This window comes from Myxocyprinus asiaticus, chromosome 29 (genome assembly GCF_019703515.2).
Source record: "Myxocyprinus asiaticus isolate MX2 ecotype Aquarium Trade chromosome 29, UBuf_Myxa_2, whole genome shotgun sequence".
Classification (NCBI taxonomy): domain Eukaryota; kingdom Metazoa; phylum Chordata; class Actinopteri; order Cypriniformes; family Catostomidae; genus Myxocyprinus; species Myxocyprinus asiaticus.
This window is the reverse complement of record NC_059372.1, coordinates 8489102-8503989: the sequence shown is the minus strand read 5'-3', so window position 1 is coordinate 8503989 and position 14888 is coordinate 8489102. Positions and strand designations below refer to the sequence as shown.

The 14888-nt window shown below is 42.0% G+C and overlaps 1 protein-coding gene across 1 annotated transcript in view; it reads right to left on the bottom strand.

Moving 5' to 3' along the window:
- Positions 1 to 14888, bottom strand: part of LOC127420197 (cadherin-11-like) — an 84810-nt gene that overhangs the window by 25617 nt on the left and 44305 nt on the right. Inside the window, exon 5 of the mRNA XM_051662249.1 lies at positions 9104 to 9285. Coding sequence (XP_051518209.1) covers positions 9104 to 9285 — 182 coding nt within the window. The remainder of the gene's footprint in view (positions 1 to 9103; positions 9286 to 14888) is intronic.

Below are 14888 nucleotides of genomic sequence, written 5' to 3'. Positions count from 1 at the left end.
AAAAAAAGAAAAGAAAAAAAAAGAAAAAAAGAAAAACAAAACTCAACTTAAGCTTAACTTTGTTTTAATTAAGTTACTGTTACTCTCAAAAGATGTCATTAATAAAAACATTTAAGTGTCCTAATTAAACAGTACTTGAAATGTCACATTTCGGAATCATAACTCAAATATACACGTTCTTTAAACTTTGGCTTCAATTACATCTAACTCAAAATGATCAAGTACAAAATTGTGGCACTTGATACTTTAACCACAGAGGAGTTAAGTTTACATGTAACTAGTAACTGTACTTAAATAATTAAGTTCCGTTTACTAGAGCAGAATGAGTTTGTTTACTTCTACGCAAGTACGTGAATGCAAACGCTTCTAGCTACCCAAGCTCGATTTTGTGTGTTGTTGAATTTCAAAATGTGCCAGACCGCAATCTTAACTCAGTGCAAGTATGTTACATTGTCAACGTTGTTGCAAGTTCTGTAATAAAAGACATTAGTGTGAATTGTGAGTTTTCTCTTTCAAATCAATTACTGTCATGGCGGAGCAACAGTTTAAAGAAAATATTGCTGAGAGAGTAAGGTAAAATCAATATATTTATAGCAGAGTTCCTGAATAGTAACTGTGACGAGGAGGAGGGCGTGGCCGGGCGGCGCTGAATCAGCTGATCAGTGGGAGAGTGAGATAAAGGGGAGCCGGAGGCACCAGTTTGAGAGAGAGAGAGAGAGAGAGAGAGAGAGACACACACATGGCCGAGTTGCATGCATGTCTGTGTTTGTTTATGTTTGTTTTAAGTTATGTTTTACATTAAAACTTTATGTTTACTGTTCAGCCAGTTTCCGCCTCCTCCTTGCCCATCCTTATACTGTTACAGTGGTGCCGAGACCCAGGAGGGAGAAGGGATGTGCTGTTGCGGAGTCCTCGCCGCTGCCATCCGCCATAGGAGCAGCCGCGGCCATCTGCCTGTAAAACTGCTGGCCACCGAGAGCCAGAGGAACCGATGCCATCCGCCAAAGAAGGGAAGGAGCGGTTCTGTCATGCCTCAACTGCTGCCCTCCGCCGGGGGAGGAGCGAGCTGGCATCTGCCAGAGGGCGGAGGAGCGGTTGAGGACCGGGTGACAGCGCATCCGGGAGCCGGCGAGCAAGTTCTTCTCTCTCTCTCTCCTCTCTCTCTCTCTGTGTCTCCACTCGCTCTTTCCCTCTCCCCACGCCTCCCTTCATCTCTCCCCCAGGTTCACAGGAGGGGGGGTGGACCACCGGCTGACAGAACGGCCGGAAGGCCAGCGTATCTCCTCAAGAGATGAGGGGGGAGTTAGTCAGGCCGGTGGTGCCCCGGCCTGAATCGGGTGGGGGAGGAGTAAGATGAGGAGGAGGGTGTGGCTGGGCCGTGATGGTGCACAGCCGGCGCTGAATCAGCTGATCAGAGGGAGAGCGAGATAAAGGGGAGCCGGAGGCACCAGTTTGAGAGAAAGAGAGACGCACGCGGCCGCATTGTATGTGTGTCTGTGTTTGTTTATGTATGTTTTAAGTTAAGTTTGACATTAAAACTTTATGTTTACTGTTCAGCTGGTTCCTGCCTCCTCCTTGCTCATCCTTGAACTGTTACAGTAACATATCCAATTTAATGGCACAGACCTTTAAGGGTAACTCTATCACCCCCTTAAGTTCTGAGGTGTGTTACCACCACAATAGAGTGCAACAGTGCCCGTCCACTTTTTTTCAACTGTCTGGGTTCCTGAAGTATTTTCCCAGTTCATTTCTCCCATAGACTTTTTATAAAATCCTTCAAAAAAGAGTTGTAAGCCATGAACCAAATCAACCAGCTCCGAGGAGAATCACAACACCACAATCTTTCTTTTGAGGCAAAAAACTATTTGAAAATCAGACATAAAAATTAAGGTACAAGGCTGTGTACTTACCGTCGGGCCAGTTGAACGTCCTTACGTGCACTCTTGCACTTCTGTAGCGGTAATAAACCTCAGTTCTAAAGGGGGCTATAGAGTTATCTTCAAAGGTTTGTGCCATTAAACTGTTCTCTGATAATTTGCTATAAATATATTGACTTCACCTTACTTGCTCAGCAATATTCTCGTCAAACTGTTGCTCCACCATGACAGTAGTTGACTTAGTAGTTGAGTAGAAAACTCACCGTAGAATTGGACAGTTCACACTAATGGTTATAGTGCCCCTTGTGGCAATGTTGAGAATGCAATGTGTACTTGCATTGTGTTATGAATCGCGGTCTGACAAATTTTGGAATGCAACTATGCACAAAATCAAGCGTGCATTACTAGAAGAGTCTGGGTTCATGTACTTGCATAAAGTATGTTTCGATTTTTGGTCTGGCCGAAGTTCCAGAACAGCTAACATTAAAGCTGATGTATGAAATGTTTTTAATGTTAAAATACTTTCTCCTATTCCATCTTAATATGCAGCGACAACTTTAAGTAAGCTATTCGTAGGTGGATTTCACCTAAGTGTAAATACTGTTGATCAGTGGCACTATCAAAATTTTTGTCTTTTTGTTTAAGCAGCCTGTCCAGCCTGAACACAACAACACTGGCTCAACCAATGGGGTGAGACTGGGGAGGGACTATCTGTTTGCGCAACCAATGCAAGATGGGGGGAGTGATAATTTTAACAATTTTGTTTGGCAACGCTGAAGGCACAGAAATTACACCTTTAAATTTGAAATTGTGAATTAGTACGCATTCATTATACTGTATGTCTATTAATGGTACAGTTATTTTTGGCACATACACTGATGAGCCAAACATTATGACCACTAACAGGTGAAGCAAATAATATTGATCATATCCTAACAAGGCCACATGTCAAGGTCTGGGTAGATTAGATGGTAAGTGAACAATCAGTTCTCATAGTCGTTGTGTTGAATGCAGGAGAAATGGGCAGGAGTAAAGACCTGAGCGACTTTGACAAGTGCCAGATTGTTATGGCCAGTTGAGTGGGTCAGAGCATCTCTGAAACGGCAAGGCTTGTGGGGTCCTCCCGGTCAGCAATGGTGAGTACATACAGACAGTGGTCCGAGGAGGGACAAACCACAAACCGACAACAGGGTGCTGGGTGCCCAAGGCTCATCGATGCACAAGGGCAACAAAGGCTATCCCGTCTATTCTGAAGAAACAGAAGGTTTACTGTGGCACAAGTCACAGAAAATTTTAATGATGGTTACGAGATCAGGATCAGAATCAGAATGAGCTTTATTGCCAAGTATGCTTACACATAGAAGGAATTTGTCTTGGTGACAGGAGCTTCCAGTATACAACAATACAAAAACAATACAAAAACAGCAGCAAGACATAGATAATAATAAAAAATAAAAAATAATTTTACACATACGCACAGACACACACATACATACATACACACATACACATGGGTAGTGCAAATCTAATACAATCTGTTATGTACAGTGCAAATCTTTTTTCTTTTTTTTTCAGAGGAATGAAATGGCAGAAGAGGTTGGATGTGTTGGATAAATATAAGAAAGACTAAACTGTGTATTGCACATAGTTATTGCTCAATGGGGCAATTTAACTGTTCATGAGATGGATATCCTGAGGGAAAAAACTGTTCCTGTGCCTGACGGTTCTGGTGCTCAGAGCTCTGAAGCGTCGGCCAGAAGTCAACAGTTCAAAAAGGTAGTGGGCAAGGTGAGTGGGTTCCAGAGTGATTTTTCCAGCCTTTTTCCTCACTGTGGAAGTGTATAGTTCTTGAAGGGGGGGGGGGGGGGGGGGCAAGGGGCAACCAATAATCCTCTCAGCAGTCCGAACTGTCCTTTGTAGTCTTCTGATGTCTGATTTCGTAGCTGAACCAAACTAGACAGTTAATGAAGTGCAGAGGACAGACTCAATTACTGCTGAGTAGAACTGTATCAGCAGCGCCTGTGGCAGGTTGAATTTCCTCAGCTGGCGAAGGAAGTACAACCTCTGCTGGGCCTTTTTCACAGTGGAGTCAATGTGGGTCTCCCACTTCAGGTCCTGTGAGATGGTAGTGCCCAGGAACCTGAATGACTCCACTGCTGCCACAGTGCTGTTTAGAATGGTGAGGGGGGTCAGTGTTGGGGTGTTCCTCCTAAAGTCCACAATCATCTCCACCGTTTTGAGCATGTTCAGCTCAAGTTGTTTTGACTGCACCAGACAGCCAGCTGTTTAACCTCCCTTCTGTATGAAGACTCATCGTCATCTCGGATGAGGCCGATGACAGTGGTGTCCTCTGCAAACTTCAGGAGCTTGACAGAGGGGTCCTTGGCAATGCAGTCATTGGTGTAGAGGGAGAAGAGTAGTGGGGAGAGCACACATCCCTGGGGGGCACCAGTGCTGATTGTACAGGTGCTGGAAGTGAGTTTCCCCTGTCTCACAAGCTGCTGCCTGTCCGTCAGAAAGCTGGTAATACACTGACAGATAGACATGGGAACAGAGAGTTGGTGTAATTTATTCTGGAGTATAGCTGTGATGATGGTGTTGAAAGCCGAACTGAAGTCCACAAAAAGGATCATTGCATATGTCCCTGGTCTGTCCAGATGTTGCAGGATATGATGCAATCCCATGTTGACTGCATCATCCACAGACCTGTTTGCTCGATAAGCAAATTGAAGGGGATCTAGAAAGGGTCCAGTGATGTTCTTCAGGTGGGCCAACACCAGTCTCTCAAATGATTTCATGACCACAGACGTCAGGGCGACAGGTCTGTAGTCATTAAGTCCTGTGATTTTTGGGTTTTTTGGGATGGGGATGATAGTGGGATGTTTGAAGCAGCATGGGAATTCACACTGCTCCAGTGATCTATTGAAGATCTGTGTGAAGATGGGGGCCAGCTGGTTAGCACAAGATCTAAGACATGCAGGTGAAACGCCATCTGGGCCCTGTGCTTTCCTTATCCTTTGTCGTCGAAAGACGTGGCTCACATCATCTTCACATATCTTAAGTGCAGGTTCAGTAGCAGGAGGGGGGAGGAGGGGGGTTGCAGGAGGTGTTGGTTTTTGTGTGAAGTGATGGTCAGAGTGGGTGTGGGGTGTAATATTGGGCCTTTCAAATCTACAGTAGAACACATTCAGGTTGTCAGCCAGTTGTTGGTCCACCACAGGGTTGGGGGTAGGAGTCCTGTAATTCGTAAGTTGTTTCATGCCACTCCACACTGATGCAGGGTCGTTAGCTGAAAACTTGTTTTTCAGCTTCTCAGAGTATCTTCTTTTAGCCACTCTGATTCCCTTATTCAGTGTGTTCCTGACCTGATTGTACAAGACTTTATCCCCAACTCTGTAAGCATCCTCTTTGGCCTGACGAAGCTGCCTGAGTTCTGCTGTAAACCATGGTTTGTCGTTGTTAAATAAGTCCTAGTAGGAATGCACATATCCTCACAAAAACTGATATATGATGTAACAGTATCTGTGAGCTCATCCAGATTGGTGTCTGCAGCCTCAAAAACACTCCAATCAGTGCAGTCAAAGCAGGCTTGTAGTTCCAGCTCTGCTTCGTTGGTCCATCTCTTAACAGTCCTTAATAAAGGCTTAGCAGATTTTAATTTCTGTCTGTAGGTTGGAAGAAGATGAACCAGACAGTGATCAGATAGTCCCAAAACTGCTCTAGGAACAGAGCGATATGCATCCTTTATTGTTGTGTAGCAATGATTCAGTATATTTCTGTCTCTGGTTGGGCATGTAATATGCTGTTTGTATTTGGGCAGTTCACGTGTGAGGTTTGCTTTGTTAAAATCCCCAAGAATAATAATAACTGAGTCCGGGTATTGTTGTTCCGTGTCTGTGATTTGATCAGCCAGCTGTTGCAGCACGGCATTCAAACACGTGTTTGGCGCAGTATACACACACTCACCAAAATAAAATGAGGAAAATGTGTCACAACACACAGTGCATTGCACCCTCCTGCGTATGGGGCTGCGTAGCCGCAGACCGGTCAGAGTGCTCATTATGACCACTGTCCACTGTGGGGACAAAGCGTCTACAATGGGCATGCTAGCATCGAAACTGGACCTTGGAGCAGTGGAATAAGGTCACCTAGTCCGATGAGTCCCGTTTTCTTTTACACCGTGAGGACAGCCGTGTACATGTGCATAGTTTACCCTGGGAAGTGATGGCACTAGGATCCACTGTGGGAAGACAACAAGCCAGTGGAGGGACTGTGATGCTCTGGGCAATATTCTGCTGGGAAACCCTGGTCCGGCCATTCATGTGGACATCAATTTGACATGTGCCACCTACCTAAACATCATTGCATACCAGGTACACCCCTTCATGGCAATGGTATTCCCTGATGTGGCCTCTTTCAACAGGATAATGCGCCCTGCCAAACTGCACACATTGTTCGGGAATAGTTTGAGGAACACGATGAAGAGTTTAAGGTGTTGCCCTGGCATCAAAATTCCCCAGATCTCAATCCAACTGAACATCTGTGGTATATGCTGGACCAACAAGTCCGATCCATGGCAGCTCCACCTCGCAACTTACAGGACGCAGAGGACCAACAGCATATTAGGCAGGTGGTCATAATGTTTTGGCTCATCAGTGTATAAATGTTTTCTATACCAAAACAATGTCAGGTAGATTTATAGTAGTCTGTGAGTTACATATGAAGGTACACATAAAGAATTGTTACAATGCCCTTATAGTGTCACGGTGCACCGCGGTGTAGCTGTAGTGTAGCTGTGGGTCTTACAGCAGGGCATTAGAAGTGTTGAGCACTGCTAACACACAGATGAAAAGCCCTGTCACTTGAGTTAGAACCACATGTTAATCAACATCTCTTCTGCTCGCCTCCTCTCGCTGTAACTCAGCAGCATTAGTCTCCCTGCACTCTTCTTCTCCATCTAATTTGCTCTCTATATTCCCTCTTTCCCTCCACTCTCTGCGTCTGACTCATTTAGCTTGTTTTTTGCTACCTTCATTTTCCTGTTTTCCATTTTATCTGTATCTCCTTTTTTTGTTAGTTCTTGCCTTGTCTTTAACTAGCACACATTCCTGTCGTTGAAGTATTGAGCTCGGCAGAGCTCACGCAGATGCACACACACACACACGCACACATGCACATCTGTCTTTATAAGCATTTATCAGGGCAGAAAATAGCTTACCATTCATTTTCCAGTTTGCTTATTTTGATTCTGCTAAAAGGCGGAAACTTGTGTCTTTTCAATTAGTTCCGTGTGACTTACCATCCTTTTATGTGAAGACACATTTTGAATCCCTGCAAAGTTTGCATTTGAATGATCACCTCCTGTGTGCACTGTGGGGTCTCTCGGGGGGTAGTGCAGGTTACATTTTCTTTCCGCCGGCACGAATACGCGAGTTTGCTGGCAGAGGTTTGCTGTGTGGAATTACCTTCATTTACATGTGAACTAAGAGTCATTTTACATTCATTCTGTTATAACTTCTTTCTTTCCTTGTAATCACTCACCTTTTTTCTACCCTCTCTCAATTTAAACTAGTTTTAAAATTTTCTAAGAAAAATGTAGGTGGTGCTTGCCTGTTCAAAAGTAGTCACCATGATGCTAGGGTGTTAGGGTTAGGGCTATGTGGTTGCTAGGGTGTTTGGAGTGTTTAGTGTTTTTACCACTTGCTATGCAGTTGTTAGGGTGTTCTGGCCAATTTTTAGCACGTTTCTAAGCAGTTGCTATTGTGTTCTGGATGGTTTTTAAGTGTGTTGCTATGTGGTTGGTAGGATGTTCTGGGCATTGTTTGTTGCTATGCTGTTGCTAGGTTGTTTTGGGTGGTTTTAAGTATGTTGCTTATGCAGTTATCAGGGTGTTTTGGGAGGATTATAGCATGTTACTATGCGGTTGCTAGGGTGTTCTTTGTGGTTTTTAGCATGTTGTAGGGTGTTCTAGGAGTATTTAGCACATTGCTGTGCAGTTGTCAGGGTGGTTCGGGTGGTTTTCAGCAAGTTGCTATGTAGTTGTCAGGGTGTTTTAGGTGGTTTTTAGCACATTGCTACGCTATTGATAGGGTGTTCTAGGTGTTTTTTTTAGCATGTTGTTATGTGCTGGTCAGGGTGTTCTGGGTGGTTTTTAGCATGTTGCTATGCAGTTGTCAGGGTGTTTTGGGTGGTTTTAAGCACATTGCTATGCTATTGCTAGGGTGTTCTGGGTGGTTTTTAACATGTTGCTATGAAGTTACTATGGTGTTCTGGGTGTTCTTTATTGTGTTACTATGCGATTGCTAGGGTGTTCTTGGTGGTTTTTAGCGTGTTGCTATGCGGTTGCTAGGGTGTTAGGTGGTTTTAGCATGTTGCTAAGTGGTTGCTAGGTTGTTGTGGTGGTTTTTAGCATGTTGGTGTATGGGCGCTAGGGTGTTCTAGGTGGTTTTTTGCAAATTTCTATGTGATTGCTAGGGTGATCTTAGTGTTTTTAGCATGTTGCTATGTGGTTGATAGTGTATTCTGGGTGTTTTTTAGCTTGTTGCTATCCTGTTGCTAGGGTGTTCTGGATGGTTTTTAGCATGTTGCTATGCAGTTGTCAGGGTGTTTTGGGTGGTTTTTAGCAGTTGTCAGGGTGTTTTTTGTGGTTTTTAGCACATTGCTATGTAGTTACCAGGGTGTCCTGGGTATTTATTCACGTTGCTATATGTGGTTGCTATGATGTTATGGGTGGTTTTTAAGCATGTTGCTATGTGGTTGGTAGGGTGTCCTGGGTGGTTTTGTTTGCACATTGCTATGCTGTTGCTAGAGTGTTCTGGGTGGTTTTTAGCAAATTGCTATGTGTTTGCTAGGGTGTTTTTAGTGTTTTTTAGCTTGTTGCTATGTGGTTGGTAGTGTGTTCTGGGCAGTTTTTAACATGTTGCTATGCTGTTGCTAAGGTGTGCTGGGTGGTTTTTATTGTGTTGCTATGCGGTTACTAGGGTATTCTGAGTGTTTTTAGCACAATACTATGCAGTTGCTGGGGTGTCTGCCAGGCAAAGAGGTCTGTGCCGAAGTTCATGAATTAGGTTTAGGGATGTTCAAAAGTATAATCAATAGCAATAGTGATGCTTGCCTTAGCAAGTAAAATAAAGACATTTTGGTTTTGATTATGGAATGGAACACAGAAGAAAACAGCATTAGATATTTAAGTTGCAAATCACCCACAACCATATTCCAACTCCCACCTTGTTTAACAAAATCACAGCCTCTTGGTTCAGTCCGGTTATGTTGAACGTGTCCCCTGCCTCTCCGTCTACAATCGTAAAGACCATCCGAGCGTTTTCTCCGAGATCTGCATCTGTTGATGTGAGACGACCAATCTCCATGCCGGGAATGGCCAGTTCAGACACAGAGAATGACCACATGCCTGCAGGAAAAAGGAAGAAGGAGGGGGAACTGTGAATTGCGTTTTAGCAGCTGATTCACCAAAATACTAAGGCAAATTCTGTCTGTATATATGCTCAGTAATATTGTTTTTCTCAATCATGTGATCATTGTTTGATGAATTAAGGTGCCATAATTGCTCGAAAATGTACACAATCTACTCTTTTTAATGAAATTCTGTTTATAACAGCACAACGTTAATCACGCTACTGGGATGATGACGTTAAGAAACTGAAAACTGAGTTTTCAAAAGAAAATGGATTAGTGTGGACATGGCACAGGTTTTTTGCGCTGAAATACCGCACGCAAAAGTGCTGCAACTGTTTAGTGAATTCGCCACTGAGAGTTTGGTAAATTATCAAGCAAAAATAGGCCATATCATAAAATTAGAACATCATAATCATGTTCATTAATCCCATTACATAAATCATCCGTATTAATTGCTTTTCAAATTGATTAGAGCTATACTCTTAACTAGACATAAGAAAGGCTTTGGAAAAAGAGCCTTGGCTCGTTCTCCCTTCACAGAAAGCTTTTCTTCAGTTTTACACAGGACAGTTGGCTTTTCTTTCTTTGGGTGCAGCTATATACTGTAGCCCAAAAATAAAAGTGTAAAGAGAGAAAACCTGTTTAAACCTAATTAGAGACAATAAATAACAGACACATTTACTGCATTCCATGAAAGAAAGAAAAGTGTTTCTTTTTCAACAATAGGAACATTATTTTTTATATTTACATATTTAGATTTAGTTTTACATATCACAGATAGATAGCTAGATAGATAGACACACAGACAGACAAATAGAAAAGAAAGAGTGACAGACAGACAGACAGACAGATGCACAGACAGACAAACAGACAGACAGACAGACAGATAGAAAAGAGTGACAGACAGACAGATAGATAGACACACAGACAGACAGATAGATAGACACACAGACAGACAGACAGACAGACAGACATACAGACAGATACACAGACAGACAAGACAGACAGATAGAAAAGTGACAGACAGACAGACAGACAGATAGATAGATAGACACACAGACAGACAGACAGACAGACAGACAGACGGATACACAGACAGACAGACAGATAGAAAAGAGTGACAGACAGACAGATAGATAGACACACAGACAGACAGATAGATAGACACACAGACAGACAGACAGACAGACAGACAGATAGAAAAGTGACAGACAGACAGACAGACAGACAGATAGAAAAGTGACAGACAGACAGACAGACAGACAGATAGATAGACACACAGACAGACAGACAGACAGACAGACACACAGACAGACAGACACACAGACAGACAGATAGAGTAGACAGTGACAGACAGAGAGACAGATAGATAGATAGACACACAGACAGACAGATAGAAAAGAGTGACAGACAGACAGATAGATAGATAGATAGACACACAGACAGACAGACAAACAGACAGATAGAGTAGACAGAGTGACAGACAGAATTATATCAGATGGCCTAATAGTAAGCACAATTCAATGAAATGGCAAAAGGCCAAATAAACGACTAAGAAGGAATCTATAATCATCAATTGCAAAAATTCCAAAAATGATTTTTTTTCAAGAGGGGAGTACAAGAATATCAAAGAGAGAGAAATGACAATGATCCAAAAAGCAAGTGGGATAGAAATATAAAGAGGGACGATGATAATTCCTTGCTTCTTGGAAGCCAAATTTGCTCCAGAGCAGAAAATGAATCACACACAACAAAGGCAGAGACAGTGTGATTCACCAGTGGCAGTTTGTGCCAGCTAATAACTTCTAACATTCATTAAAGCTGAGTGCAGCCAAGAGAAGATGATCAGAGAAACACTGAGGGAATACAATATGGCTTCTGCGCACACTATATTAACACTGTTCATTATTCAGGAGGAGGAGAAGGGAATAATCAGGAAAGATTAGGGGAGAGATAGACAGAACAAAAGAGAGAATGACAGTAGGAGCTGCCTTGCTGCCTACACTGCAAAAAAATAGTTTTTCTTTTTTACTCAGTATTGTCTTATTTTTTTCAGTATTTGAGAAGCAAAATAAAAACAGTTTAAGTCTTGTTTTCAGAGAAATCTAACAGAATTTATTGAGGTTTATCCTTAAAACATGAAAATAGGGTACGAAAAATTTAACTTGTTTTCCCTTTAAATTAATTTTAGTTTTCGTACCCCATTGGCAAATAGTTTTGTCTTGTTTTAAGCATAAACCTCACTAAATTCTATTGGGTCATTATGTGTCAACTCAGCCAGAGGTCCCGGCTCAAAATTTTGTTTCTTGTCATTTTTCTTTACTGGTGACTTCAGCACCCATTGTTGCTTTATATTATAGTAGAATAAGTCCAAATATATATATAAAAAAACTTTTTTGTGTTGTTTTTCCAAAGTTGGAGTGCCTATAACTCCAGAAGTGTTACATGTCTCTTAATATCCTTTTGGATTCTGGTTCAGAGCAAACTTCCCTTTTTGAATCTTCATATCTAAGGCCCTACATGGTGTAATAATAGAGACATGGGGCTCTCAATGTGGCTCTGTCCATCTTTAAGTTTTCAACAGTCGAAAACCAAATGTGGGTCACATGGTAAGAAGCTATTATTTTCTTGTCCAGCAAAACAAAGGTCTGAAGTACAAATAATGTTGAAAATAATAAATGTAAAAATTTCGATTTTCGAGGGTCTAAAAATACACTATTATTTAGAATAAGTGGCACATGTGGCTTTTCAGTTAGTGCATTCAGTTATGTCAGTTTGCTTCTGAAGTAAATATATCTTGTTTTAAGGATGTTTAGACATTTTATCTTATTTCTTTGCCATGTATGATGCCTTAAAATTCTCCCTCCACAGGCAGCTCACTAGGTTTTGGAAAAGAACTTGAGTGTTTATGAAGGAGAGAAGGATATAACAGTAGGAGGTAGGGAGAATAAGAAAGAGAGAAAGCGTGGAAGATGTATTGTATGTCTTCAAGCAGTATTTTCAGCAGTGATTTTGCTGCGTACTGATGCAGAAAGCTTTGAACTTTAAATGAAATATTAATCACATGTTTTTTGAAGAGATGAATCCATAGGGATGTGAGATAAAACCCGTGGCACTCTAAAGACAGGCCAAAGCCCTCAAAAGATGATATTACATAGATTATCATTATCTCTGGCACAGTGATAATAGTCACCATCGTCATCATCATTATTCTTTATAATTATGATACACAGCATGATACAGTACTCATTTGATGATGCAAGATTTTCTCAGAGGGCCTATGACAGTCAATCTTTGTACTATCGGCATTAAACTATCATTGTTTTTTATTAAATTAATATCACTCATTACTGGCTATGCATCCCTGCAGCTGTGAAATTTTAAATACTCCGTAAGACACTCCGTAGGGTGTAGCAATAGTCCCATGGACGATTTGGTGGCCCGTTTGTTGTAGCAATGTTGGGTTTATACCCTTAACAAAAACTTAAAGATCCCCTGAAATGATTTGACAAACACAATTTTCTTTCCTGTGTTGGCATGCACTGCAAAAAATCTTATTCTTACTCAGTATTTTTGTCTTGTTTTCCAGTAAAAATATCCAAACATCCTTAAAATAGACATAACCTTTTTTTTTTTTTTTAAATGTATTAAAATAAATAAAAAGCAAGGTAAAAAATACTTAAAATAAAATGATACAGTGCAATCATTAAGTGCAGCACAGTGCTCAGTTAGTAAATGCAAAGCTGAACAGATGTGTTTTCAGTCTGGACTTAAATGTGGCTAGTCTGAAGGTCTATGCCAAGTTTGGTGGAAAGCTCTTGGAGGCATAAAAATTGATCATTTTGATCTTGTTTTATGGAGTCTACAGAACCCAACATATAACGAGTGGCACCCAGTTATCATCTTGGAAATAAATAATGTTATTTTGCATTTTGAATCCAATTTTGTGTAAAAATGGTGTTTAAATGTTTTTTTAATCACAACCGATATTACTTCTGGTTCATTCTTCCATCTGGAAATACAGTACATGCTTAATACTGCAGAAATTGCAAAAGTGGTATGTTAGAAAGACTTTAAAATGCATAACAGCTAAAAGTTTATTTTGTCAGCTTTTGGTGTACACTAGAATATAGCCGGCCTCAAAGCTACCAGACACGAACAAACATCACAAAACTTTTGATTTCAGGAAGTTTTTAAGAAATGAAAAAGTCTTCAATCAATCTTTGTTGTTGCAAACAATAGCACCTCATTTCCTAGTTTCAGACCTGCGTGGCAGATAATGAACACCCAAACGACGCGCCGTAACTTAACCAAGCAATTCCAACAAACATGGGCATTCTAATCTTTTCTGTAAACTTGGGAAAGTTTAGACGAACTTGCATTCAAAAGCTTGCCGGAAATCACAAACAAGTGCAGCAAAACCGTTTGTTGGCATCTGTGAAACATGAGTCTTTTTTTATCAGGGGAAACACTGTACATATGTTGCATGGTATAAGCATTCGATTGAAATTCAAATTTTTTTTTGCAGCCCATAACGCTTTTGAAAGAGCAAGGAAGTATTGTTCATGGAACAGAGGGAGAGAAAGGGAGAGGTAGCAGCAGGTGTTTTACACAGGAAAGTTACTTTGTCGTATCTGAGTAATTCAGGATGGTGATTTATATTGCCCTAAATGAGCTGATAAACTCTAAATGACCTGCCAATGCATGGACTCTACAAGATCTCTGTAGTATCTGTCACCAAGACATTAGCAGCAGATCCTTAAAGTTCTGTAAGTTGTGAGATGGAGCCACTGTAGATCGGAATTGTTGGTCCAGCACATCCAACAGATGCTCAGTTGGATTAAAATCTGGGGAATTTGGAAGCCAGGGCAACACCTTGAACTCTTCATCATGTTCCTCAAACCATTCCCAAACAATGTGTGCAGTGTGACAAGCAGTGGCGGACTGGCCATTGGGAGAACCGGGACTTCTCCCGGTGGGCCGGCCACGAAATGGGGCCGCTGCGTTATGCAGAATGCGCCACAAAACGGCACCACGATATGCGGAAGGGGGCAGCGATATGCAGAAAAGGACAGCAACCCCCCGCTGAACAACTTTTGGGTCAGTTTCTATGTAAAATCCCAGGCCGAATTTTCTTCCCAGTCTGCCCCTGGTGACAGGGTGCATTGTCCTGCTGAAAGAGGCCACTGCCATTAGGGAATACCATTGCCATGAAGGTGTGTACCTGGTCTGCAACTATGTCTGCAATTTGTGGCATGTGTCAAATTGACATCCACATGACCCAGGGTTTCCCAGCAGAACATTGCCCAGAGCATCCCACTCCCTCCACTGGAGTGCATCCTGGTGCCATCACTTCCCCAGGTAAACTGCACACACATACACGGCCGTCCACGTGATGTAAAAGAAAATGGGACTCATCGGACCACGCAACCTTCTTCCACTGCTCCAAAGTCCAGTTCCAATGCTCACATGCCCATTGTAGGCACTTTCGATGGTGGACAGGGGTCATCATGGGCACTCTGACTGGTCTGTGACTGTGCAGCCCCATACGCAGCAGGGTGCGATGCACTGTGTGTTGTGATATTCCTCCAGTAACCA